General features: G+C 48.9%; 1 protein-coding gene and 1 pseudogene across 1 annotated transcript; one reads left to right on the forward strand and one right to left on the reverse strand.

Moving 5' to 3' along the window:
* Positions 1 to 380: 380 nt before the first annotated feature.
* LOC115308385 (serine/threonine-protein kinase N2-like) lies at positions 381 to 18509 on the reverse strand. Its single transcript, XM_040220211.3, has 6 exons — positions 18412 to 18509; positions 11090 to 11419; positions 9909 to 10021; positions 8393 to 8633; positions 7347 to 7483; positions 381 to 468 (listed from the first exon to the last, which is right to left on the reverse strand). Exons 2-6 carry the CDS (start codon positions 11415 to 11417, stop codon positions 463 to 465), a joined length of 825 nt encoding a protein of 274 aa, XP_040076145.1. The 5' UTR covers positions 11418 to 11419; positions 18412 to 18509; the 3' UTR covers positions 381 to 462.
* A 1460-nt stretch (positions 18510 to 19969) lies between these two features.
* On the forward strand, positions 19970 to 21144 carry LOC120848252 (annotated as a pseudogene).
* The last annotated feature ends 3448 nt before the right edge of the window (positions 21145 to 24592 follow it).

Here is a 24592-nt window from a genome sequence, read left to right on the forward strand (position 1 = left end):
TATAAGGTGGAGACCCCTTTGCCAAACCAAACATCATGGTCGACGGTCGGCATGCAAGTTCGTTTGCTCTCTGCGTGCCTTGTGCGTTTCTTTGCACCTACGTGCTTGTTTTCCTTTACGATCTTAACCAATAACAGCGCGCGCTTGGTAGCCTCGTCATCGCGCGTTTCCTGCGCGTCTTTTTGTTGCGTTTTGATTGGCTTGCTGCCTTTCCTTACGTTTCGATGCGCCGGAAACGTGTTCAGGAACACTTGCTCGCCGTATATAGAACATATAGTGGAGGCTGACGCAGTGTTTACCCGAACCCTGGCTTCCGGGAGCTGAATCTTGCTGGCCAGCTCCTCTTTGGAGCAGATGTCAGGGTAGCGGTTTTGGTGGAAGGCTTTTTCCAGCTCTGCCATCTGGTAGTCGGTCAAGGTGGTGCGGTTGCGGCGTTGTTTGTGCTGCTCGTGCCCCCTGGGATTACCGCTGCGAGTTAGAAGAAAGAGAAATACCACACGGCGTCAAACTTTACGTTTAGCGTTGTCAAAACTAACCTAGATTTTTTTTTTTCTTTACAACGTTGTTAAAGAAGTAGTTATGTTTTTAAATTAAAAGTGTGTGTCACAAGAAAAAAGAAAAAGAGCAAAGGTGGTTTATAAAAAGCACACAATGGCCGCTTATAAAAAGACACCACGACAAAGAACAAAGAGGGAAAAAATATATATATAGGGACAAACTGGGAAAATACATGCATTTTTGTCTCGTTATTGTGGACAACTCGCATTATGAACGATTTTTTGAAGGAACGGAGGTGTCCATATTAACGAGGCATTACTGTATATATATAGAAAGACCACAGTATGTTATCATCTTATTTACTTGAAGCAGGTTCAAATACAGCTCTGAAATACCCAACGAATGAGAAGCAGGATGGAGTCATGTGCTCGCGCAGTAATGATGTAAGGTAGCCTTGACAATGTCGCAATAGAAAAGCTGACAGCCACGGAGCAGTTTCGCTTTTTTGCCAATACTTGTGAGTAAACAAACAGTTGTCATGCGTGCAAGTAGAATCTTTATTCAAAACAAGAGACGATATGTGTAAATACATTAAGCAAAAAAAGAAAATGAGAGCCGCTTACAACTCCCTGTAACACCAAATTGGAGTGCAGATCTTGAGGAGGGGGAGGGAAGGGTACTGAAGGGAGCATATCGAGCGTATACCCCTCCTCCCTCCTCCTCACTCCCTCATCCTGCCTGCTACTTCTCCCTCCGAGCGGCGTCGGCGTAATCGTGAGGTCACATGACCCTCGCGATGTCACGTGACCCTCGTGACCTCACAGATGTCAAGTGACCTCGCGGGGGTCACGTGACCTCGCGGGGGTCATGTGACCTCGCGGGGGTCGCGCGACGTCATCGGGGTCGCGTGACCTCAAGGGGGTCATGACCTCACAGGGGTCATGACTTCACAGGGGTCACGTGACGTCACCAAAGTCACGTGACCTCATGGGGTTCACGTGACGTCATCGGGGTCATGTGACCTCACCGGAGTCACGTGACCTCACTGTTACGCCGATGGCGACGCTGCTCAAGCCGGAAACGGGGGCCTAAGAGCTGGGCTCTAAGATTCGATTTTGGGTTTAATGGCGTTTCATTATTTCTGAATCTTTATATTTGACGTATAAAAATTATTAGTGCCGGTTATGATCGCGAAATCAGCCAAATACGCATTTCATGACCACCAGCCAACCCAGAACGGCATGAATTTGAGCCTTTTTTGCCCCCCATGTGATTCTTCGAGTTGTGACGTCTTGCCCGCCATCACATTAACGTTTGACGGGTATGGGCCTAGCCGTCCCCCCCTTCATTGCAGTCTTCTGTACCTTCAATTTCTCATGGAAATTTATATAAATAAAAATTAATTTCCGCACCGTGACAGAGATAGTTAACATGTTAACTACCTGTTAACATTCCAGCACATTCTTATTTTTTTTTAATATAATTTTCGGACATTTTATTGTTTATGCGCAAGGATTTCTGTCCTTCATATTGTCTGATCACAGCCAAATTAGGCATACATGTATATATACTTTAGAATATATAGAATGCAACTATATAGGTTTGGGCAGAATATATATTTCTTCTTAATATTTATGAAAAGTTTAAGGAACATTTGTTTGCCCTCTGATTAGGCATTTTTCCTATTGTTAATTATTTTAAAATGAAGGAAGCGTCTCAGACATTGTTTTTGTCTTTATTACACTCAGTAATTTAAAAGGAGGAGACTAATTTATTTTAATGGGCTTTTTTTTTAAGTGTGTTGTCATGCCTCACGTACGCACACCAATGCTGTCCGCTTGGAGCATTTGAAAATCTTCTTCCCATTTTCCCGCTCTTCTTGCTCCCTGCATGTTTAGGAAAGCCATCCCTACTTCTCTCCGCCTTTTCTCGTTGCCCCCCCGTGTTTCCTTCGTTCACTATTTGTTGGTGGGGGTCCCCTTCTCCCTCTCTCGTCCTCTATTGTTCGCTCCTCCTCACACCCGGCTACTGCCTGCAGCCGATATTTCGCAGGGGGTACTCGTTGCACCAACTCTTCACTAGCTGCTTTAACACATCCCATAGGACGTCTACGCTGGGTAGTCTCCTTCCCTCGCTGGCATTCCGAGGTGTCCTTGGGCGGATCTGCTGCCCTAAAAAAGGGGCCGTCATCCCTCGCTGCACTCCCTCACTTGAGTACAGCGTGCCCTCCTTTGTGAAGCACCTGGGATTTAGTACCGGCTCCATGTCCAGGAAACGCGCCTTGACCCTTACGCATGTCGCCCGTATCCGCGCATTACCCTTGGCTGCATCTGCTTGCATCTCCTTACCCCGGCTAGACACCTCCGGTATCGAACAGATGATAAGCTCGGCCCCCCTTTCTTTCCATGTTTCTTCCAACTTGGCTGTCAGGTCCTCCACTGTGCCCTGCAAGACCTCGTTGAGGCCCAAGTGGAGCGCATATTTCCTAAGGAGTTTTCGGCCCTGCTCCACATACTCCCGGATGGCCTTGTGGGCCTGGTCGACGGTCGCTCCCCTTTGATAGAGAAATTCAACACTGTCTTTCACCCCAACTTCCTGGACTGCAGCGCCGCCGCAAATCTTCCTACATTCCCATCTCCTGCCACAATGATTTCTCTCTTGACTCTCCTTGGTGGTCTCATTGGTGTCGACCCTGCCCTTTTCCGTTCCGTGGGCTGGGTAGCGACTCAGGCCGGTCTTGGTTTTGTGGGGTGGACAGGGACTCCGGCTGGTCCCTGCCTTTCATTGTTACTCGACTCCGCCGAGTGCTTCTGTCTATTTCTGGCTTCCTTTCCCTGTCACTTTCCTTCCAGCTGCCGGCAAGCTCGCCCCAGTCTCTCCCATGGCACTCTGGTGATATTGCGTTGTCCTCCTAGCACCCTGGTGCTATCATGTTGTCCTGGGCTTGTTCTTGGCCGGCTGTCATTGGCATTGCGCTTTCTCCCTTTGCCCCGGACTCCGTGTCCTTTTCCCCCTCTTCCTCAATCCCTGTCAGCTCTTTATCTTGCATATCCATCATCCTCTCCAATATCGTGTACCTCGCTGCCACAATCTGCCTCTCGTTCTCTAGACTCGCTACCCGTTGCGCGAAGAGGACAATCGCAATCCTGTCCACCTCCGATTGCCTCACTAACCCAGCTAGCTATGCATGTAACCCCCCAAACCGCTCCTGTTGTGCTTGCCCCAGGGTTGTCGGTCTTTCTATGTCCACGCTTGTCGCTTCCTCAGTTTCTGTCTTTCCTTCATTTTCTACACTGATTGCCTTCTCCCCATTCTGGTCTGTCAGTTTGCTGTCCTCGTCTACTACTTTCGGGGTTCCGTTTCCGACCTGGGAGTTTCTTCGATCTGTCGGAGGTGCCATGAATCCCTTTTGCCTGACCCGGCCTGTCTTCTGTATCCTCCCTTCCCCTTCTTGCGTCATGTGCGGGCACGGAGGCCTCCTTTCCTTCCACGTCTCACCTTGCATTGCCCCTAGTGTGCTGATGAGCTCTGCAACTTGTCTTTCTAGCTTCTCCCTTTTAGCTTGTTCTGCCCGTCCTCAATGTTTTCTCCTCTTCAAAAAACGTCTTGAGACACTCCTCTTGTTTTCCCCATTCTTCTTTCGCCTTCATCAGGGCATTCTCTAAAATCTCCTGCAGTACCTCAATTTTGATGCACAGTGCGCATCTGTAATGGCTTGCCTCTGCCTCCTCAAATCTACCCACCGGTCGCATCCCTCGCACTTTACCATACCTCCACCGTCATTCTCGATAGTATTTGCTTGCTTCGTTGTCTCCTTGTAACTTGGTTTGCTCGCCTTGTTATCTGTCCTTCCTTGAGGCGTGCATTGGGGTGTTTTTCTCGTTCTTGTATATTTTCTGCCTCACTTGTCTCGATCGTTTCTAACGGTCGCACCCCGCTTATTTCCTCCCTACCAAAAGCGCTGACTGCCCCCTTTAGACTCTTTAGACATTAGACTCTTATCACTTTTCAAAGGTACCCACGCATTAAAAGCACCCTAGCTGTCCAGAGTTTTGTGTCGACACTTGTTTGGTACTGGACACGATCCTCGGGAACCAAGCCCTCAACAGCTCTGCCATAAAAACGCACTACAGTTTTCAAGTGCTCTCCACTGCTGCATCACTAGGCTCGTTTGATTCACCTCAAGCACCAGCTACACTCATTGCACACCACTGCATTCTATGTACAAGTGCAGCCTATATTTAAACAAACACACACTGGAAGTATTGCCCTGTACTTTGCCACACTTTTCTGCGCTAACGTAGACCAGTGCGGGTAAATAGAGGGAGCCCACCGTTCGATTCCAGCCCCGCGTTCGCACCGAACGCAACTCACCTGACTTGCAGCTGGTCCGTGACCGAGGCCGGCTCGGAAAAGAAGCTGGTGTGGGGCGCCAGTGGGACCGGGGAAGGGGCGGGGGAACCGCCCCCCCCCCTTGTGACCCTCCCTGGCCCCATGGGCCACGATGAAGGGAGAGTAGGGGCTGGCCAGCTGGCTGCCGTCCAGCTCCCGCTGGAGCGGCTGCCACTTGGTGCTGCCGGGGGACAGCTCCGCCCGGCGCAGCTCCAGGGAGCGCCGGATCAGGTCCAGCTTCTCGCTCGATTCCACCAGGCTGCTCTGGGCCTGGACCGCGGCGCAAGAGGTACGTCTGGGTGTGTACGCCACGCACGTTACACTTGCCGGGTTAAATCCCCTCCTCGCCTCGGTTGCAAGCAGCCCGTCGCAGGCCCGGTTTCCCACGCTTCTCTATTAGTGACATTCTCGCTTGTTAAAGTAGTTTTCCAGTCGCGCCGCGTCACATAGAATTTGGCACCCGCGATAACACGTGTTGCTTGTATGCTGCTTCGTTACTAACCCTAGTTTCACGCCTCAACGGCGGCAATACCAGCTTTACGAACACGTTGAAGTGAAGGCGCGGTGTTTGAGCCCACGTATGTCAAGGTCAGAAGAGACGCTCTGAGCGGAAGGAGCGCATGCCTGGGTGCAAAGAAAATGAGACACTTTTTAAGCTTTTGTTTGTTCCTTTTTTTTTCTCAGTTGCGCCGTCCGGACAGCTGAGACGCCGTCGGCCGAATCTACTCAGGCGTGCACCAACAGGAGTTTACCCAATGAATCGCGTCGCAGCGTTCGCCTTGCCGCATCTCCACATTTAAATATCTTGTACCGTGGACACAGGGGAGGGGACTGTCACGTGACTGGGCCCCACCGCCAACGTCTCGACAAAACGGAGGCCCGTTAACCTATTAAAATTGCGTTTTCTTCCCCCCTTCCCCCCCCTTGACTATTTATCGAAAATTCCCCGACTGGCTCCTACGGGGATGCGGTGTGTCCAAGTGCAGTTTTCATCTGTAAACGCTGCTATATCCTATGGGCTTCGCAATTTAAATTTCTAGATGGTCTCACCCACGAAGCAGGAATTAACTCGACCGCCACGATCTCGACGGGCCCTAAACATTCCCGAGCGGGGAAGCTTTAAAGCTGAGCTCTCGCGTCGTGAAGTCGTTTGGCAAACATGCTGTACGCAGGAACCGTCCATTTAGGAACTCAAAAACGATAAAAATGGAAGTTTGTCTTTGTGCACGTGTTTCAAGACAACATGACTGGGGTGGAATTGTCGGGTTCCCCCCCCCCTTAGAGTTCAGTTTGCCCCTAAAACTTCCGGCTTCACAGTTCGGTAGACACTCCGCCGGCATTGACAGTGTGGTTCTCGGGCGATCGTTTCCCGAGAGCTCAACTCGAGAATCAGTGACGTGGAACGCCAGAGGGCAGTGCCTGGAGCGCCGGTTTCCATATCACGTGAGCTTCTAGTGGGTACCGACATGTTTTAGGCTTATTTCCGTCGAAAAAGAACCGTTTTCGTCCCAAGACGTCGCCACCCAATGTTCCTACCCATTCATCCTTCCCCACGAGTGGGAGTTTATCCGGAATTCTAGGGAATTCCTCAATATAAACTTTATACCGCAGACGACGCCACGAGCCGTCGGAGCCTATCCAACACGACGCGCGAGACGTTTGCGGTGCCCGATCGGCCGGGTGGCACCCACTGCGGCTCATTGTGAGGCAAAACAAATTCAAACTTACCACAGACCGAGGTTCTTTTGCTCTTATGGGTGAACACTGGTCTTGGGGCTTTTTTCCCTATTTTTCTGACCAAGCCCAATGAAACAGCAAAAGCTTGTTCAGACCTCTGAGCTGATATCAAATTTGTTATTTTTTAGTTAGTAGCTTACTTCTCGGGATAATTATAACTAACCAGACTTTGTTTTCAAAAACAATAGAGAAAAATAATTTTTTTAGAAAAGAATGTTTTAACATATGGTCAGATACTACAAATTATGAAAAATGCCATGTTGAAAGCACTTTTTAAATTGAACCATTATTACTGACTTTACAACGCACTGAAGTACAGTGCTCAATGTGTGACTACCAAACAATAAAACATTGCTTCAGTTAAAACATTTCTTACACCTATATTGAAAAATCTGCTTCCAACATTGCATGCTTTGCACATTTAGCTACATGATGCTAAAAATGTTATCTTTCTGTCAGCCCTAGATGCTGAGATATCCCCCTGAAAATTTGTAAGGAGTCCAAAATTTGTGTTTTGAGAAAGTGTTGTTTTAGCATCTGCTTCAGTGCAATTTCAGCCCATACAGATATTATAAAGAGATATCATGGCTCAAATATGAATCTTCAATATAAGAAGCTGTATATTTTAAGATCACTATTTTCTAAAAAAACTTTTTTATGGACTTTTTGGTTCCAAAGATTCATGTCTCCCCCTTAAACGGAAGGAGGGGGAGTCTCACCTCCTGGAAGACCTTGCTGCCCTGGCAGAGCTTGGGCATGCTCTTGGCCCCCTCGATGACGGCGCACTCCCCCTTCAGCCGATGCCGCAGGTCCTCCATCTGGAGCTCCAAGGGGGACGTGCAGTCCACCACCTTGCCTGCACCCGGAGGCCCTTTTAGTGACTCCCACGGAGGGCATGTCCCCGCGCGAGGAACACTGTCGGGAATGTTGCGGTGCTGCCAACAGGTCTTCGACCGTTCTGTCCGGCACCCCGTACTGCCTGGGACCCATTTTGGCCGGGATAGTCTAGTCTTACGGATGCATTTCTGCCGTCCCATCTTTTTTTCTCGATGAAGCCTCGCATCCCGTCTTTGTGGGAACGCGCGTGTGCCATTGCGAAATGAGCGGAAAGCGAGTGCGAGAAACCTAAAAGAATATGCAGTACATATTACGTATTACACACGGCGCGTACGACCAACCAAGCGTGGTTCAAGGCATTACCTGGTTGAATGAGATGTTTTGTGCATTGAATATATTAATGTCGACAAACAAGCCACAATCGGCAAGTGGCTAGGCGTAGAAAAACTCTCGTCGCTTTCGTGCTATGTGGCCGAGTGCCACGGATGTGGAAACTGCTCGTGGCGCAATGGAGTACAATTTAGAATATTTATTTTATGAAAGAAACTGTCGAAGGCGCCTAAGAAAGGTTCGCGATTTGTGAAGCATTGTTCACACTGCACATCTTGGTTAGCAGAATGTGATGATTCTCCATTAGCGGAGGCAAGCAAAGATCAACTTCTCCAGGTGAGTACCAAATAAAAACAAATGGACTGACTGCGCGTGTTCTTTTAAGTCGAGGTACGCTTAATTCGAGGTGTTTTGCTGTCCTTGTGAGCTTCGAAGTATTGAGAGTCAACCGTAATAATAATTGTGACGCGCGTATGTTTAGGCAGCGGCAGTCAGCTTCGATGGGCGTCTACGACGATACGAGACTGCAAGAAAACAAGCTCCGACTCGGTGGATTTTACGAGAAATGTGGGGACGATGTGCAGGCACTGCCACCGACCTGCCACGACAGCCGAATCGAGGTGGTTGTTGGTTCCCCCTCTGTCCGTGGCGGTGCCGTCGGCATGGTTCCTCTTGGCATGTGCGTTCTGGCTCTGCCTCAGGTGTGCCATCATCATGCGGATGTAGTCGATCTTAGCCTTGGGGTCCGCCTGCATCAGCTGGGCCTCGACCAGCAGCTCGCGGTCCTTGGAGGGCCCGCAGCTGTACATCTGCGGCATGTTCTTCATCCTCTGCTTCACCTGGGGAGCAATGGCTCTTTTGTACCCCGAGCATCTGGAGAATACTAAGAAGTAGTGGCACAAAACTATCTACACCAGTGTCGACAGTATACTATCGATAATGACTGTTGACGGTAGGCTATTGACTGTACTATTGATAGTCGACTATCATATTGTCAAGAATGACAATTGATGAGGCGACGACAAATGAAGCAAACTAAATGTTTAATGGGACGAACTTGCGCTCAAAACAAGATGGGAAAAGCCTAGCGTTGCAGGCGTCGATGGCGGCGAAACAGCAGGATCGAGTGCTGGGGCGGGACTGGCTCCGGCTCGCCACGTGGAGCCTCTTTTGTACACACATGGGCTTCTGGAACAATCGGCGCAGAAGATACGGCTCATAGAATAGTGACCTTGAACATGACAGAGTTCTCGAATTTACTAAAACGCGACAATTAGAAAAATAACAAAAAGGTGCCTCCGCTACTAGGTATCAAACCTCGGCTCTTTGCGTGGGAGCCGAACATGATAACCATTTGGTCACGGGCGCGCTGCCTACTTGCATGCGCGGCAATATATAGTGCGACCCACTTATAACGATGCCACATATAACGATGTACCGCTTATAATGATGAGTTTTTAGAGTTTCGAGACAGGAAATGATCAGTTTCTAGCCCAGATACAACAATAATCGGTTATAATGATTGAAATTGTGGGTTTTCTCATGATCGGTATAGAACGGTTGCACTATAACTGTCGATAGCATACTACCTATAGTGAGCTATCGCACAACTATAAATGACTATGTGTCAACAGTTTTCATTACAAGTCACAGTCAACACTCGACTAAGCGAAGACGCGGATCTTGAAATGGTAAATAACTGCAATATCTTTGGTTTTTCGAAAATAACATATATGGGTTGAATATTGAAGCAGTAAAATGGCTAAGTGGGCTAGCTGGTACACCTTCAACAGAGAAAGCACCTAAAAAATACATGGAGGAACAGGACCAAGCATTTCCTTCATTAAAATACTAAAGAAAAGCATGTTGGAGGCCTCGAGACCTCTCTGGGTATTTGTACCTCGGTGAAACGTTTTCATTAAAAACTTCAATCCACGGTGGAATCTCAAAAGAGTCAAAAACTTGTTATTCGTTGATTAGATACGAGCTACGACACCATGTCCATTCGGCAGCCAAAAATGTCCTCCCTTCGACACCTCAGGCACCGTACCAATCCCCCCCCTCCCGGTGCAGCAGGGAGGGCGGGGACGCCGCTGCCCCGAGAGAGCGCCCACCTTGAGCTCGATGTTCAGCTGCTTCTCGAGCGACTGCAGCCTCTGGTCCGTCGTGGACGGTGGTACGTCCCCCTTGTCTTCACAGCAGCTGTCCATTAACAGTGGCTGCTCATCTGAGAGAGAGAAAGAGAGCAATCAATATCGTACAAGGGCCACATCCCAGTCCGGACTACTGCAGCCCACGTCCTGCAGGTCGATTAAACGCGCATGCCTGGTCGCACTGGCCATTCTCCCCGCATTTTTTGTTAAATACTTCTAAATGTTATAAGTCAAAGGAAACTAAGAAAATTTGTGATTATGCTAGGGCCGACTTTGAAGAAAAAATGTCACCACTATTTCGCGTGCAAATGTTGTTCGACGATTTAGCGTCACCAAATTTAAATATTTTTGGCAAATTGAGTGCTGCATTCAAAAGGTCTTGCTTCCTCTTTGACAGAGACAGCTTCAACACACAAATACAAAGACTCATTGCTTCCAGATATCTTTCAACGACTGTGTTGGATATCGCAGAATGCACGCTAAAATCAAGAAGAGTATGCGATAGAAACCCAGAGAAAAGAGGCCAACTAGCAGTTGTGCCGTACATCCACAAACTCTCACACAATCCAAAGAGGGTGGCTTCCGGGTTTGAGGTGCAAACTTTTCTCTCAGCACCTGACAAGCTTAAAAAAGCTTCACCCCGAGATTAATTCCAAGCGAAGCATACAGACAAATATGTTAACTGGCTTAGCAAGGTTGTCTATCAGATACCTTTTACATGTGGAAAATTCTATGTTGGCCAAACGGGTAGATGCCTAAATATGAGACTATTAGAGCATACTTTGTCCATCGAGTCTTCTCCGGCAGGACACCTAGCAATACAAGTTCGAGGCTGCAAATGCACACCACCCCCTTGCTTGCGGACACTCGAGTCCTGAAGCGGTTCTACGTCAAGCGCTAAAGGGAACTATATGAAGCACAAGTGATACCATCCAAAGGATATGCGTGTGACAATGCCCCTTCCGTGACATCATCGGCATCGGCAATGTTCTATTTGAACCTCAGTTCCTAAGCCGAACCTGCGAGAATTCTGCAGTCCTGTAACCTCGTTGTAGGTTGCGCTCGTGTTGCAACCCTGCAACACGAGCACAACCTGCAAGTATCCTGTCGCAAGTGCACAACCTTGTGAGAACTTTCCTCACCCTGCACAGACGGGTGTCCCTGGATGACGAGGATGTCGGCCGTGAGGTCGCTCAGCTGCCGGCGGAGGTCGCAGAGGCGCGAGTTGGACTTTTCCACGAGGGAGTTGATGTATGCCAGGCTATTGCGGTCTGTCGTGGCCTTGAGCAGGTTCTCTGCACCCTCCTTAATGTTGAGCTCCTTGCGGTGTTCCTCCTTTAGCTTGCGCTTCAGCTCCTCGAGCTGCTGTTGCAGGCTACCAGCCCCCTCCTCCCCTCCGGCGCAGCCCCCCCCTCCACCGGGGCACAGCCCATACTTGCCCGCTATCTCCTGCAAGGCCACCCTGCTCATGCCTGTATGGAAAAAGAGAATGAACATCTCTTACCAAAGGGACCAAAAACATTTCATTTTGCTAGACATTGTCTCGATCAGGGGTCGGCAACCCACGGCCTACACCGTACCACTGTACCGGCGTGCGGTCGTGTATCACTACTGCGTGGTGAAGACCCCAGGCTAGCGGTTGTACAACAGTGGCTAAATTTTTCATGAGCAGCTCGGAGACAAGTTGCCCATTGAGGCACACTAAATTCTAAACTCTACATACAAAAACACTCCCAATTTTTTTGTTTATTTTTACAAATTGTTAAAATTATGTGGGATTAATAATTCTAATGCAAAAAAGAGCACGGGGACTCCCACTCACACCGACAACATCACAAACCAACGCTTTGTTGATGTGGGACACGGTGCTTCTTGCCCACACCCCATCATGAATGTGCAGCGACGGTGGCACGCCGCTAGGGTCACTCCGGTTTGTTTGTAAGCGTGAGTTGGTGATGGTTTAATACAAAAAATAATGCTAGCAACGAAGCACTTTGTGCACATTTTGCATAATGCAGACGCACACCTAACTACTGGATGCTTTGAATCCATCCTAACAGATTTTGCTCCCATTCCTTGCTGAAAAAGGGTGACGACGGAATATTGGCGTTTGATGTATCCAATATTACCTCGAGCGTGGTACTTGACAGCTGAGTTCGCTCTAATGGAGTACATAATGCCTGGGTCAAATCTCCTGCGCCCCGGAACACTTCCTTATCCCCCGTGCAAAGACTAAGCATCGGGGAGGTGTGGAACGAATTGGCAGCTGATTGGGGTCCAACGCCTTCAGGATCGATGCCCGAGTGGAGCCGTTGCTCAAAGGCAGTTCTGCCAAATAGACAAACATATGTGTGCAGCTCCGAGATGTGCTTTGTCTGCACAAATAACCACAACGAAAAATTCAGTTGTCAGGTTCGAGTGACCTGAAAAATCACTTTTATGTAAATTCGAGAGAATGATGCTGACTTATTGTTCAAAACCTTGTTTTTAAAATTCGAGAAAAGTACCATAACTTTTGAAGAGATTTTGTAGCCACATCTCTGCTATCCTCCTCCTCCCCTCCTCCCTCCCTCCCAGCAATCAAACCATGACTATGATTCACCAAATATTCTATTCATTTTACACATATATCACCCATGTTTTCACCCCATCCGCTCCTTGCAGTGAAAGTAAATCCAATGGTCGCCCCTAACCATACAAACCACATAGGTATACAGGCCTCCAACCCAAAGTACCAAAACAAAAACTGCTGAAACTGCAGTTGTAGCTACTCCAGTCTTCTGACAGCCAAATTAAGATTGAGAAAAGAACCACAAATGCCCTAACAGTCGAAACCCCAAGGCTGTGTGGTGAGCGGAGAGCATATGTCATTAGACAACACAAGTAAAAAAAACCCTAAGCATGTTTTGCTGCAGACATAAAGAAAAAAGAAGTGCAATCAGAATGCCACTCATTGTGTATGGAGGTCTGTGCTGTCATCCAGAAAGAGGAACCATAACCCACCCCTCCAATGGCATGCGACAGCCGCCAAAACCAAAGGGCGCCCCACGCCCAAACACGACAGAGGAGGATGCTGTAGCCACCAAGTCGTTCCCTTGCGGAGCCTAAAACAGGTCCCAAATCTTCCGTAATACTTCTCACGTAACTTGGCTAAAGGCGCCTCCCCCCCCCCTTTCTAAGGTTCCAACTTTTGGCCATCAGTTACAAATGCCTTCATGCAGCAGAATTCTCGAGTCAACAAGGAAAGAAAACCTCATGGCGGAGCACTGGCAGCAAAGGGCTCCCTTCCTCTGAAAGCTATGAACACAACAAAAGAAGATCCTAAAAAACAAGATGACATTCATGAGTGGTTAATTGATTATCTCTGAACTATCAGATGAGGAGAAGAGAGCTTCGCCTCATTCGAGGACACCCTCCGGTGTCTGCAATAGTTCAGAGGTAATCAATCTTTGATACCAATTTTTGGTGGAGAAATGGCCACGCATAAATGTAATGCTTGTTTTTTTTTTTTTGTTTTTTTTAGGATGTTTAGAGCCCATAGATAAGCTATCGCAGAAAGTTGCTTAATTCCCTTTTCAGCACACATGGGCGCGTGAGGACTTAACTAAAGCAAGCGAAGGTCTAATGGGAGTAAATAAATGAATTGAATGAATAGATACAGTAGACATATAAGGTCTGTTCGATTCGCCTGAACTGGCTGAACTAGTTCAGCAGTGCAGGAACTGGTGCATTCGATTCAACCGGAAGTTGCACGGCCGCTGCACTGGCGCGTTCAATTCAACCCAGTTCTGAACGAGTTCAGACCCAGTTCCTCAAAATTTTGCACTGGCTCCGGAGTCAGTTTAGCATCCGTGCAGAAGCAGACGACAAGAGCAGACGGCGATAGCAGACGACACTCCTCGTCTGTCTCTGCTCGCGGTGCCATTTTTCGCAGCTCTTGCTCAAATGTCTGCGATGTTTAACAATAACGCCGATGCGGATTTTGCGTTTCTTCTCATTTATGATAATAACGTACCCGCGGTGGACGCGGAATTGACATTATAACCAAGGGTAGGAATTTGATTGATTATGATATTCTGAAAGCGTTTTAGGCACCTGCTTGTGTAGGTTTGACTTTCTGTGGCAAGTGTTGAAATATTGGCTCACGTAAATTGTTTCTTTTTGATACTATGTGGGGATTTACAGTATTGATATTCTTCCTTAAAGACACGGGAAAGGTATTGCACTCTTGATAGTCCCCGCCTTCAGTAGCTCTTGGATGCATACTGACAACTCCGATATGTTACAGAGGTCTGGGATTTAGTGCATTGGCCCTCGCATGCCCCGTAGCTGAGCATAATACTGCATGCTTTGTCCGCTGGTATCTTTGGACGCCCACTAACGGGCCCGAGAAAAAAACTGAGAAGGCTTGGTAGTTCCACACAGGTCATTCTTGAGAATCAGAATAAACGCTTCAGCTTGACGCCAAAGTTACGGTCGAGAACTGTCCTGGCCAAAACGCTATTGTCAGGCCTTCGTGTTCCAGGTGACCGCTACCGACCGCGCGCTGCCGCCAGTGACTCGCGACGCAAAATCATCCTGATGCCGCGAACCTATCGTCGAAATGCAAAACTCGAGAGACTTGGAGTGAATCTACTATTGCTAAATGAATGTGAAGGACACCAACGCTTACGGAAACGACAGGAACCGAACGGCCTTAAAAAATGCAGACAGAAACACATTTCGTACAGAAAACGTTTTTAGTACACTCGAATAAAAAATATTCACAAAAAAGATTCCGTTATTATACTTTAAAAGCAAGGAAATACAAATGGTCTCATAAAACCCCGAGTAATTAAATGTAGCATACAACGTGGCGTGGGGAAACAAGAGTTAACAGATGCAGACAACACCCTGCGCTTCCACTCAGAGAGCTGATCACAGCACCAGTCCTAGCGCGGCGGCTGCACTGGTTCTGCGCCGCCGCTGCATGACTCCTCCACTCCTCTGAACTCGGACAGAACTGGTTCAGAACTTTCTGGCTCAGTAACATGATTTCTCGTAATCAGGGGTGGAACTCATGAAATGTACTTGGGAGCAGCCACGGGAGCAGCTGAAACAGCTGTTTTGGAGCATGTTGGGAGCAGCTAAAACTACGTTCTGGAGCAGGCTAGGAGCAGCTCAGATCAGTTTTCATTGCACTTCAGCTTGTGTCTTAGACAAGCACGGGAGCAATTTCAATTTTGCTTAGGAGCAGAGATGAACATCAGTGGTTCGGGACCCAGGCAGATGGGATAACAGTGTAATAGATGCGAAAACTTGAAACTTTGTGAGCCTTAATGAGAATCAAAAAGCTAGTACCTGATGTTTCTGAAGATAGCGTCCTTAATATTTTCTTAGTGGCTTTCAGCTGCTCAAAATGCAAACCAGCACTACTTATCGCACAACCCGCACGTGATTGACATAGTAATTATATGTGCGAACCACGTGACGAGCGTAAACAACGGACATGCAGTTGCACGGAGGAGCAGGGCAACAAATTTCGAGTTTATCCTATTGTGCAACTCGATATCGAAGCAGCAGGCTACGATTAACGAAGTTATCGTATTTGAAGCGATAAGCAGGAGCAAGGTTAAATTACGCCGAGCAGATAAGTAGAGCTGCTGGCCGGCAAGGTAAGAGCTGCTGGCCGGCAAGGTTTCGGATCGGACCGCGTTTCAGTTCTATCGAATCACGATTTATCTTGCGAGAATGCGGTTCCAACTCCTAAGGATGAAGTACTAAAAGGAATCTTTTGCTCATTTCGACTGGATGACGTACGGATCCCGGGCCGCAGAGCCTCATGCAATCTGATGCTTAACGACTCGACCTCACCTCGGCCGACTTGCCCTACTGCTTATGGTTGAAGAATAACAATCCAGTCGCAAGTGGTGTAGCGCTTAGAATCCGAGTTTTTTTCGCGCGCTTCCGACTCGGGATAGACGGGGAATAAACACAACAAAGGATTACAAGGCCGACCAGGCTAAACGCCCTCATTGTTGCCAATCGAGTCGATAGAAACCGAAACTAATAGCATCCTCGATCATCCGCACCGGTGCGCACCGGGGCACTGAGGTGCGCCCCTTCATCTTCGATCAAGTGCACCGGTGCGCACCGTACATCCTCGATCAACGAAGCGCACCCTCCCGGTGCGGCTTTTCGTTGCCCCAACGCGCACCAAGAAAATCGGCGGTGCGCCGGGGGGCAGTCCCATCAGGCATTGCGGCCAGGAGCGGGAATCGAGAAGATGGCGGGAGTAGCAGACGCGCAGACTATCGAGATGGCGATCTTGCAAAAACGAACACGCCTCGCAGCTGCGCTAGATGATTTCCTCGGGTCTTCTGACGGCGAGACGACGAGCTTCTCACCATCGCCGCGATTACTGGTGATTGCTGCGGTGGCAAGGAGCGCCCGAAAAGCACGAACTTCGTGGAAAGCGGCGCGAGGCGTTTTGATGACAGCGAGGTACGGCTATTATCTGGTGTTTCGTTCTCTTGAACTAATAATGATGGCCAACATATACATGTGGAATTGTCACCCCCTTCGTGACCCCATCGACAATCACGTCCACGATGTTTATTTCTGTGGGACCGTCAAATCCGCGAGTAAAAAAATAGAAGAAATTGACAGCAGACGGGCACCGTGCGCTGACCTACGCAAAATAAACGAACAAAACGCGAAGTGACGCAAGGTGGAGCTCGCCGCGGTGCACCGGCGCGGCGCAGTTTGTCCTCGATGTTGCACCGACATCGCGCTGCACGACCGAGGAGCGCTGTGCACTGTGCCGGTTTCAGGGCGATTCCGGTGCGAGTTGATCGAAGATGCTATAAGACGAAATAAAAAGTTTTTTGGCGCACGTTTTGCGATTTGGCGCATAATGGCGCGAGGTATTGGCTGTGGCGCAGTTTCTGCAACATGGCGCAGGATGGCGCAGACACATGCGTCTGGCGCAAAATGGCGCAAATGGCGCAGCCGTTCCACCCCTGCGTAATTCTGTTGAAGCCGATCCATGATCAGCAATACTTGGGAGATATTAACTCTTTTTCTTTACCTTTCGTGCGGCAGTGGGCTATCTTGTGAAAAGTTGTGATAGGCTTTCTAAGTGGGGAGTTTTAAAGCGACGACGGAAACCGTCCTTGCAAGCCGATAAGCGATGAAAGAATGGCATCGACATCGTTGACGATGCCTCTTTTAACTATGCCCACACGGCCCACACGGGTCTGTGTGCCAGTAGTAAGGCGAGAGACGGGTAAAGAAATAAAAGAAATCGGATTCGAGAGCCCAGGCTAAACAAACTGTGCACAAATCGTTTGGTACTCAAGAGTCAAAACGAATTTTTCCGCACACGTACAACCGGCTTTGAGGGGTGACATCACACACAACACACAACTCCCCCAGGGTCTCAAGATGCCCCAGATGCCGTCGCTCCACATCGATCCTGCCTCCAAGGGAGTTCCGTGGATCGAGCGCCGGGCACCACTTACACAGTTCGGCCGGAGTTCTGTGCATCTACCGCGTTCAAGCACCGGATCAACAAGCCATGTCGCACGCACCCGACACGAAGAGGTCCGGCTCTCGAAGCGAGCAACCGACCGCCGGGCCAGCTGGTCCGTGCAGTTACGTGATCCGACGCCGACTACTATACTCGGAAAATGCGGTCCTTCTCGAGCCTCGCGCGTCGCGTTTCACGCTTCTGTCGCCGTCGGTCGCCGGGATGACCAAGCGACCAAGCTGACCCCTGACAAATTAGCAGCCGCTGCCACCACCGACGACGACGGACAGGGCCAGTGGCAGAAGGGTCCATATCACAAGAGCGAATGACATTTTAGCGAACGGCGACATTTGAGCGAATGGTTGTTTTAGCGAATAACGGGGGCGCGCGTTAACCCATCCGTTGCGCTGCGCTTTACGCCGCTTCGCGGCGACAGTCTACGGCAACTCATTACAAAAATGTGAACTCACTTGGCCCACCCGAAAACGCCGCTTCGCGGCGTCCTACTATTCGCTAAAGTGTCGTTCGATGAAACGTGGGCGTTCGCTAAAACGTCATTCGATCAAGTGAGTGCCTCCCGTGGGCAACGCTGACTCCGCGTGTTCGCCCGATGTGTATATTTATCTCCTCGGACTGGCGAGTCGCCCGAGCTGACGAAACGGCGGAAGTGAGCCGCCACCACTGTCCTCACGGACGCCGTGCCTGTTCTACCCCGCACGCCTACGGACGTACCTCGCGCACGACGAGCACAGTACACGAGGGTGTCGGCCGAAGCGAGACGGGCGCCAGCGAACGAGTGCGCCTGACATCGGGGTTTTGAACGTGACCGGTGAAACTTGGACGGCCAAAACGGCCGTGATTGTTCGCGTGTGCCGATACGCGATGACACTCTGCTGGATCGGCCGTCGACGCCGAGGAAGGCGCCGCGACAGCGAGCTGAGTAAAAGGGCTTACTGGATCTTCGGTTATTTCATGAGAGGGCCCAGGTCACTGTGCGAGCCCATCGCCCAGTCCGCCGGGTTATCATAAACTGTGGGCTATGGGGTTACCCGTTATCCTTTGAGATCTGCTTTGGCTCTTTGGGATGGTGAGTCGGTGAGTCATAAAAAGTTGTGCCCCTGAATGGATGTTACTAGCTATACCCCTTGTAGCGGGCGGTAGCTTGCGCCACCTAGCCTAAGTAGAAAGGTGGAATGGCGGCATGGGGTAATGACTTGGATGCTGAGTTTGCAAGAAGCCCCCCCTCAACCTAGAGCGAGTTCTACGAGTCTCTAATGCAACCAGCATATACTCATGTAGGAAAACAAACCAGAGTCAAAAGTGATAAACGAACACCGTAATTTGGTAAGGAGGTTAAGGAGGAAATCAAAGCACGACAGGAATGGTCCAGAAAGCATTGAAAGGCCATAAATAAAAAGCAATACAGCATGGCAAAGCAAAACTGGGCAAATTACGAGCTACAGAAAAATAAAGTAAAATCTCTAGTGGCGACAAAAATTCTGAAGATACACACGAAACACGAACAAGCCCTACAAGAAAGCGACAACAAAAGCCGTTGCTTTTGGAGATATGTGCGATCTCTCCAACCACACGAGGACCTTGAACACAAGACGTTAGGGAGTGGAGAAGACCAATGGACCACTGAAGAAGAAATCACCGAGGGAATGACTAAATACTTTCAGGGACTTCAAGCCTCCCTCTACAACAGACCGAGGACACAGGAGGAAACATCCCTACGACCTCAGGAACAATTTGACCGCAGCATTCTTGAACCAATAGCGCCCGGTGAACTGCAGGGACATATTAATAAACTAGAAGCAGGAAAGGCAGTAGGTCCAGACGACATTCCCAACGAGTTCCTGAAAAAGCTTAAACCGGTAGCACAGAAGCACCTAAGGTACCTTCTAAACAACATGCTGGCAAAAAGTGCTATTCCTGAAGCCTGGAAACAAGCCAAAATAAAACTAATCTACAAAGGAAAAGATAAAGACAAGAAATCATGAGACTCATACAGGCCGATAACAATACTAAGTAATGTTTACAAACTCTTTGCATCAATCCTGCAAGACAGACTGCAGAGACTCTGTGAGAAAGCCCACCTTTTCAGCGAGGCACAGAATGGATTCCGTAAGAACCGGCGGGGCAGCGACAACTTATTCACTATCACACAACTAATAGAGCTAAAAAAATCTAGATAGGTCACCACTCTATCTGGCTTACTTTGACTTGGAAAAGGCCTATGATGCAGTGCCCCACGAGAAGATGTGGACGAAGTTAGAAGCGATGGCACTGGATGTTCAGACAGTATTGCTCTTCAGAAACATGTACGCCGGATGCAACGCCAGATACAGTTTGGGAGAACATTTATCAGGGCAGGTGAACATGATTGTGGGTCTGCGCCAAGGCTGCCCCCTTTCTCCAACCCTGTTCAACATCTACATCAACAATCTCATTCGAGCTGCAAGCCAAAGGGCAGGGTGTTTCTTTCACAACCATTACCTCCAGTAATGACATGGAAACAACTTACATTCCAGTACTGGCCTTTGCTGATGATATACTCCTGTTATCAGAGAATGAAACTCACCTTCAAGACATGCTCAATATCTGCACTCGAATTGGGAATGAAGAGGGATTCAAATTTAGTAAGGAAAAATCAAAGTGGATGGGCTGTAATGTTCACGAGCCTAACCACGCGTTTAGAGTACAGGAGGTGGAAGTAGAACATACCAAGGAATACAGGTATCTGGGAGTGACTCTTCAAGAAGGCCCGCTGTATTTGGAACTACACGAGAGGAACACCCTAAAAACCTCCAACATCCGAAAAGGTCACCTGTAAAACATGGCAGAGTATTCCTATAACCCATACACCCTTGCGAGGGCACTGTGGAAGAGTGTCGCAGTACCGGCGGTCACCTATGCTAAAGACGCAGTGGTCTTCCAACAGACCACCCTGAAGACACTGGATCGCCATCAAGTGGAAATCGGGAGGTGGGCACTGGGCGGAAACGGGGCAACTGCAAACCTGGCCGTCACTGGAGAGATGGCCTGGTCGACTTTCAAGCAACGGGATGCAAGGGCCAAGCTCGGATACCTCGGGCGCCTGATTCACATGCCAGACGAAGCGTACGCCAAAAGGACATTCCACTACGTTAGATGCCGCAGCAGCAGGACGAACTGGTCAAACACCATCGCCAGGCTCGACTCTGTGTACAGCAAAGGGAAAAGGCGACATGAGGCCACATCGGAGGAAGGATGGCTCAAGGCTGTGACAGAGGAGGTGAACGCGATTGAACTTGAGGCCTGGAGACAAGCGGTGAGGAAAAAGCAGAGCCTCCAGAGCATCTACGCGCTCCACAAGCCTGAGCCGTCTCCCTGCACACACTATCGAGGGGACCATGAAAGTGCGCTACTGTTTCAGGCACGGGTAGGAGCGCTGATGACAGGCTGCCGACGTGCCCAACTCTTCGGAGACACCGACACAGCCTGTCATCTGTGCGGGCAGTCAAGCGAGGACGTCCTCCACGTGCTGCTGTGGTGCCCTGCCCTAGACCACTGTCGACCGCCCTGGGCGACCAGCGAAGAGAGGATTCCTAAATGCTGGGATTCGGGGAAGGAGCCCACGGTTCACTAGCCACCAAGCGCATTCTCGTTGAATGGGAGAGACTACGTCTGAACGCCAACCAGTGAAAGTGTCCCAAAAGTGGGAAAAGCTAAAACAAAACAAGAACTAAAACTTTTACCTGTGTCGGCAATTTGAACTTTTGCTGACCCCCCTGTCTCAAAAGGGGTTAGGTACCGCTAACTAACTAACTAACAAACATTTGATTCCTTCCGCTGTCATTCGGTGAAACGTGGGCGTTCGCTCAAACGTCATTCGATCAAGTGAGTGCCTCCCGTCCCGCCTGTACCCAGCTGTGCTAGTTAGTTCTGCATCATTCAATTTTCCCTAGATAAATTCCACCAATTTTCTTATCGACTCTTTGTGACTGTAATCATCTTCTCCTCCGTCCCTCCATCGTCGCCAGCAAACCCCAGGGTCCCGGCCAGATCTGTTAGCCCCTCAGGGAGGGCATTGGCAGGAGGAAGCCCCATGTCCCACTCATTATGGCAGGCAGCACATTATCTTTTTGTCAATTGGTGCGCGTGACATGTCACGTGCGAGATGGATGGTTTATTGTAGAAGGATTCCTTGCAGGCTGGCGCGCGCTCCGCCCGGTAGGTTTTATTAGGGTGCCTTCATGTGCGTGTTGCTTGGGTGGTGGCATCTTGCCATTTTGTCACACACGTTCATTTTTATTTTTTGTTCAGAAGCGTGTGAAAGAGCGTGTCCCTGCACGCGCTTGTGGCGCTGACTGTGCTATGGTGACATTTTGTTTTCGCCGATTTCTTTGTATTTTTCCCGCGAGCGCGTGCTGTCGGCATCTGGTACTACAAAGGGTGGCATTAGTGTGCCTCAATGTCCTTCTGTTTAGGGTGATGCCACCCTTTGTAGTACCCGATGCCGACAGCACGCGCTCACGGGTAAAATACAAAGAAATCGACGAAAACAAAATGTCGCCGGAGCACAGTCAGCGCCACGAGCGCGTGCAGGGACACGTTCTTTCACGCGCTTCTGAACAAAAAGTAAAAATAAAAGTGTGAGACAAAATGGCCAGATGTCTCCACCCTAAGCAAAGCGCACATGAAGGCACCCTAGGTGGCATCATCCTAAACAGAAGGACATTGAGGCACCCTAGGTTTTATCAGATCGAAGGCTAGACAAAGGCTAGCTACGGTCACGTGATGTGGTCATGTTGGGCTGATAAGTGAGAAAGAGCCGAGGCGTCAAGGGAGCATGGCTTGTGAAGGCTACGCGGCTGACGTCATGCCCTCTCCTACCCTTCTATTCTCCATGCCCCCATTTCACCCGGTCACATGGCAGTGTTTCGTCCAATCAAAAGTGTCTTCATGTTGTCTACGCAAGCTGGCGCGTTTTCTTTTCCCGCCACTTTCATGATCTCAATCTCGACTCTTTATAGCGCACAAAAATAGTACACAAAAATAAACTTTTTTTGTAACTAATCAGTTTGGTTTTTTTTTTTTTTTTTTTTTGTATTGGTATTAGCAGAAATTATAACGTGATCAATTTGTAAACTGTACGACTCTACGACTCCACCAACCACGGCAACATATGGCCTCCACTGTCGCATAACAAACCACGGCAACAGACACCGCCTTTCTGACTCCAAAAAGTTATAAATCTTTGGTTAACTTAATGGTCACCGCGTGTTTGTCTCGGGCAACAAGACCTTCCGTAGAAGGATGTGCGCACGGGGAACTTGACAAGATTTACGAGACAATACAAGCCATAGAAGAGCTCCACTAGCTCACTCGGCCGCGAAAGCGGTCCTGGCGAGGGGACCCGAAAACGCGGAAAAAAGCAAAGGAGAGCCGTGGCGCTGTAGTCGACTTTCCCTGAACAATCTCACCGGTCGTGAACGTCCGGCGTGTTGCGGTCGCTCCGGGTTCGCGGCCTTTCATTACAACAGATAGATACAACAGTGTACCGCAAAGCTTGCGATACAGGCAACCTCTAACTTACATCATTCTGTCGAACATAAAAGGGCTGTCGTAAAAACCGTACTACATCGGTCCGAAAGCATTTCTTCTAATCCTCAATTGCGCGCTTCTGAGGATGCTGTTATTGTTGACCTGTTGATGAAGCGGAATTATCCGAAACGATTTATTGACAACACGCACAAACAGATGGGACAAAGGAGAAGTCAGGATAATGAAAGACAGGGCAAGTAACAATATAGGCCCTCGCTCCTTGGAATATCCGCACAGCTTTCAAACCCCATCGTAAACTATGTGACCTCATTTCCAAACCTAAAGGGGATTGACAAATGGCTGGGGTTGTTGGCCGGTCACTGGGACGGGATTGGCACCCGGGGACCCGACGACCTCGCAATGGTTGGTGTCCGTCAAAGAGGGCAGTGAACAGAAGTTGCGACTCTCTCGGGCCTTGAAGTGTTGTCCGGCATTAAACTGTTAGTTGTGATGCAGAAAATGTGCCTGCTAGGCAAAACTGCATTTCATGGACTGGACTTCATTCATTTACGAGATGCAATCTTTACCGCATCTCTATTTTCTATTTAATTCTATGTGTATATTCGTTTGTAATGCGCCACTTACATTGACAGCTGTTAGTATAGCCCCTAACCCGGTTTTTCGATGGCTCATTACTTTGAATGGAATTCAATTCAATTCAAAGTAATCAGAGTAAACTTTCTCACTTAATATTTTAAAATGCCGGTTTTTTTTTACTTTACATCTCGTTCATTCGTTTCTATATACAGACGGTCACACTATGGGCTGAACAGTGGAATTTGCAAGCTCTATACAGCTTTTAATCGATGATTCCAGCTAACAGGGTGATATGAGAAACCGGTCCACGTCATTTAGGAGGATCAAAAATAACTTGCGGAGCGCAAGCATATATGAAACCATTATCACTCCCCCAACTCATGGAATTACAACTCTACAGCTAATTGCAGGTAGTGGGAAGCGTAGGCATCATAAATCACGCCCTCCACTTTTTTTTTTCTTTTTTTTTTAATCGAGAGTTTAATAACGCGGAGCGTGGCCACTCCCGAGCGTAATTTTCTGATCGGTCCGCTGTCAATGAAAATGCACCCTGAATTAAGCCGGGGTCACACTGCTCATACATCATACAAAAGACAGTCTGCAAACAGAATTTCCCCGCAATATCCGTGGTTCGAATGCCGCGTGCCCAAGTTTTCTCCTAGAGCTCATTGTCATGCGGAATTCGAAGCACTGATCTTTCGCGATGGCCCGCGTTCGAATCTGTTTGCAGACTATCTTTCGCATGATGTATTATGCCCGAGTCCCACTAGAGCGACCAACAGAAGCAACCGATACCGACGGGCGGCGGAGAAAAGCTCACCGGAGAAAAGCTCACCGCGAAACCGGCAGATGCGGAGAAAAGCTCACCGGCCTTTGAGCGGATGCGGAGAAAAGCTCACTGCTTTTCTTTTTTTTTTTTCTCTTTTTTTTTTTTTTTTTTTTTTTTTACTTAGCGGATTTTGCGTCAAACGTGCCAATTTAACATAATTCACATTCGTCGCTTCATTAA

The sequence above is a fragment of the Ixodes scapularis genome, unplaced genomic scaffold (assembly GCF_016920785.2).
Source record: "Ixodes scapularis isolate PalLabHiFi unplaced genomic scaffold, ASM1692078v2 PGA_scaffold5__190_contigs__length_132052651, whole genome shotgun sequence".
NCBI lineage: Eukaryota > Metazoa > Arthropoda > Arachnida > Ixodida > Ixodidae > Ixodes > Ixodes scapularis.